The 3,567-nt window shown below is 41.7% G+C and overlaps 1 protein-coding gene across 1 annotated transcript; it reads right to left on the reverse strand.

Annotated features, from left to right (window-relative positions):
- Positions 1–2,567: 2,567 nt before the first annotated feature.
- Positions 2,568–3,263, reverse strand: LOC145039904 (secreted RxLR effector protein 161-like). Its single transcript, XM_078987904.1, has one exon. The coding sequence runs from the start codon at positions 3,261–3,263 to the stop codon at positions 2,568–2,570; it is 696 nt and encodes a 231-aa protein (XP_078844030.1).
- Positions 3,264–3,567: the final 304 nt, after the last annotated feature.

Consider the following 3,567-nt stretch of genomic DNA (forward strand, 5'->3'; position numbering starts at 1 on the left):
CCTTATAGCCCCCATTCTCGCCTCCCTCACCCTGAGAACACTGTGAGAAAGAACCCTAATCCTCCCTTGTGTGAGCTAAGTGTTTTGTGCCATTTTGTGAAGGTTTGAAGAAGGAGAAGAAGAAAGAAGCAAGGAGAAGAGCTGTAGTGCAAAGATCCAAGGGCAAATCTGAGTTAATTGAGGTATTTTCGGAGTTTCCTTCTTGTTATATGCTTTAAACTTCCATTAGAGCTCTCCTAAGAGCTAGTTGATGCTTGTTCCTAGCCTTATGCTTGCATGAAGGTCTTAATAAGTCGAAATATCTTTGGATCTGAATGATGGGGTGTTGTAGAGCCCAGATCTACTGTCTTTTTGGAGTTACTTTGCATATTAACCATAGATCTACCCATTTTGTGCATCTTTTAGCCTTATTTCCCTTATTCATGAGGTTGTGCACGTAAAGTTGGGAACTTTACGTGGTAAATCAGCTTATTGGACCCAGATCTATCAATTGTATGTGCTGGATTCAAACAAAATCGAGTAAAAATCAGTTGCATGGCGGCAACTCGGCGAGTCGGGAAGAACGACTCGACGAGTTGGGTCGCGAGTTCCCGATTCCTTCATTTTTACCAGTATCGAGTGAACCCAGTGAGCTAGAGAGTGGACTCAGCGAGTTGAGGGTAAACTCAGTGATGGAGGGACTCGGCGAGTTGTTCATCAACTCGGCGAGTCCAAGGCAATCTCCTTAAGATCAAGAACAACTCGTCGAGTTTGTTCATCCGGCTCGGCGAGTCGGATGAAGATTGTCTGAGTTCTTGAATCAAGAGGGTACTCGTCGAGTCGATGCGAGACTCGACGAGTAGCAGCGAGTAAGAGTGAAACGTGAGAGTAGGACTCGGCGAGTTGGGTGGCCCAACTCGGCGAGTCAGTCCAAATGAGAGTAACTTTGACCAAGGGTAAAAGAGTCATTTTTACCCCAAGTGCAGTGTTTAGTATTTGATTGAGTGTGTTTATGGACTTGTAGCCGAGGAGATTCAGGAGCAGCAGCCGTTAGCTTCCCGAGCCACACACTCAGCAGCCAGCTTACGAGGTGAGTTTCCTTCCAGTAGGAACGGGCCTAAGGCCACAATGCCAGCCCGTTCAGTTAGCAGTAGTTCCGGATTTAGGTCCGATGCAGTAGCTAGTATGTTCGATGCCTTCGTGGCTCGAACAGGATTTGTGTGCTATGTTTTATGCGTTAAGTATTATGTGTTCCGGGCTACGGCCCGATGTAGTATGCCGTATATGTGTTTATGCTAGTTGATGTGTTATGCTATGCCACATTCAGTCAGTCGGTTCCGGACTTCGGTCCGATGCAGTTAGTTCCGGACATTGGTCCGATGCAGTTAGTTCCGGACTTCGGTCCGATGCAGTTAGTTCCGGACATTGGTCCGATGCAGTTAGTTCCGGACTTCGGTCCGATGCAGGGGACAAGGTCCCAGTCAGTTCCGGACTTCGGTCCGATGCAGTTAGTTCCGGACATCGGTCTGATGCAGGGGACAAGGTCCCAGTCAGTTCCGGACTTCGGTCCGATGCCGTTTCCGGGTTTCGGCCCGATGTAGTGGGCTGGGCCCAATATGTGTTTATATGTTATTGTATGGTATGTGGTATTTTGGGGGAGCTCACTAAGCTTCGTGCTTACAGTTTCAGTTTTGGTTTCAGGTACTTCCGCAAGCAAAGGGAAGAGCTCGGGGTGACGGCATCGCACACACCACAACTTTAGCTTTTAGCCTGGGATTGATTTAGTTTGTTTTGATTTGCCATAGTATGATACAGTTTCCGCACAGTGTTTTCTATTATGTTGGAATACATCATGTATGGTTTTATTATATGATACTCTGAGTATGGTTTTGATTATATCGAAAAACGAAATTTTTTGGTCGTATTTTTTTGGGGTTGTTTCACGTTAATCCAATGAATAACGGTGGAAGTTGGAACGGATTGGATGTATTTGGTAAAGGGGATTTGACAGTTTAAGGAAAAAGATTTCTTAAAAGATTTCTTTTATGGGAAACGGGTTTATTTATCATTTAACCTAAAATAGGTCGAACACAACAAAAAAAAATAATAATAATAATAATAATAATAATAATAAAACTTTAGAAAAGAACTAAAACGTTGTATGCTACAAAACGAATGTTTGAATTTAATATGAATTTTTTTTTTATTTAATGAGGATCATTAAATAGCACACAAGTTTCTAGGGAAATTATGAAGCTGTTGAGAATTCATTAAAAGTGACTGCAGATTGATTCTTCATTGTTGATTGATTCTTCATTGCGATGGATGGTAATGTGACTGCGGTAGTAGGAACTGAGGAGCACTTGACAAAAAGAGTCAGAAATAACATACAATAAGGACCCAAAATATATAAGTATGATATATGGTTGCGGTATACGAGATATACTGAAACCATGTATGATAGATATATTTAACTAGGACCGCAACAGAGACCAGAGGAGGTCTACGGTACCTATCAGTTCAAAAAGAATTGTGGATCTGGAATCATCATCCCTAACATTTGTTGAAAACTGTTGAGTTTTTTTGCATCAAGTGCCTTTGTAAACACATCCACAATCTTTTTGTGAGTTGGGACAAAAATCTAGTTCAATGTTACCTTTGAGTATGTGGTCATTGATGAAATGGTACTGAAGTTCAATGTGTTTCATCTTCAAATGGTGAATAGGATTGTAAAAAATTGCTATAACACTCTCTGAATCATAATAAATTGGTATCCACAACATTTTGTATCCGTAGTCCATCAGTTGGGTTTTCATCCATAGGACTTGAGAACAGCAGCTCGTTACAGCCACGTACTCGACTTCTACGATAGACTGAGAAACACAATTTTGTTTCTGTGAAGACCAGCTAACCAGTCTTCCTCCATGAAATTGACAACCACATGAAGAGTTTTTCCCATAAAATCTGCATTCGGCATCATCCGCATCTGTTAAGGCTTGAAGGCCGAAGTTGTTCCCTGTGGGATATCTTAGGCCGAGAGCTTTGCTTCCTTTCAAGTATCTGAAGATTTGTTTGACTGCAGTTAAGTACGATACTTTGGGGTCAGCTTGGTACCTGGCGCATAAGCCTGTTGCAAAGACAATATATGGCTTGCTTGCGGTGAGGTACATCAAAGAACCAATCATTCCTCTATCAGTTTTATGGTCAACTGATTCTCCAGAAGGATCAGTAGAAATCTTATACCCGAAGGCCATATGAAACTTGGCTGAGGAACAATTATCCATTATGTATTTCTTCAGCAGTTCAAAGGTGTATTTTTCTTGATGGATGAATATCCCTTAAGGGACTTGTTTCCCTTGGAGTCCTAGAAAGAAGTTAATCTTTATCTTCATGCTCATTAACTTGTTGGTCATGAGCATTACAAATTCATCCACCATACATTGATCTGTTGACCCGAATATGATATCATCCACATAGATTTGAACAAGCATAAGGTGATTTCCAATTGCCTTTCGAAATAATGTGGGATCAATCACACCTCGTTTGTATCCTAACATGACAAGAAACTCAGAGAGAGTCTCATACCAT

Source organism: Lactuca saligna, chromosome 4, assembly GCF_052625555.1.
Source record: "Lactuca saligna cultivar CGN05327 chromosome 4, ASM5262555v1, whole genome shotgun sequence".
NCBI lineage: Eukaryota > Viridiplantae > Streptophyta > Magnoliopsida > Asterales > Asteraceae > Lactuca > Lactuca saligna.

What these genes read in the sequence shown, in the direction of transcription:
- LOC145039904 (XM_078987904.1), bottom strand. Translation starts at nt 3,263, where the DNA reads ATGGATAATTGTTCCTCAGCCAAGTTTCATATGGCCTTCGGGTATAAG.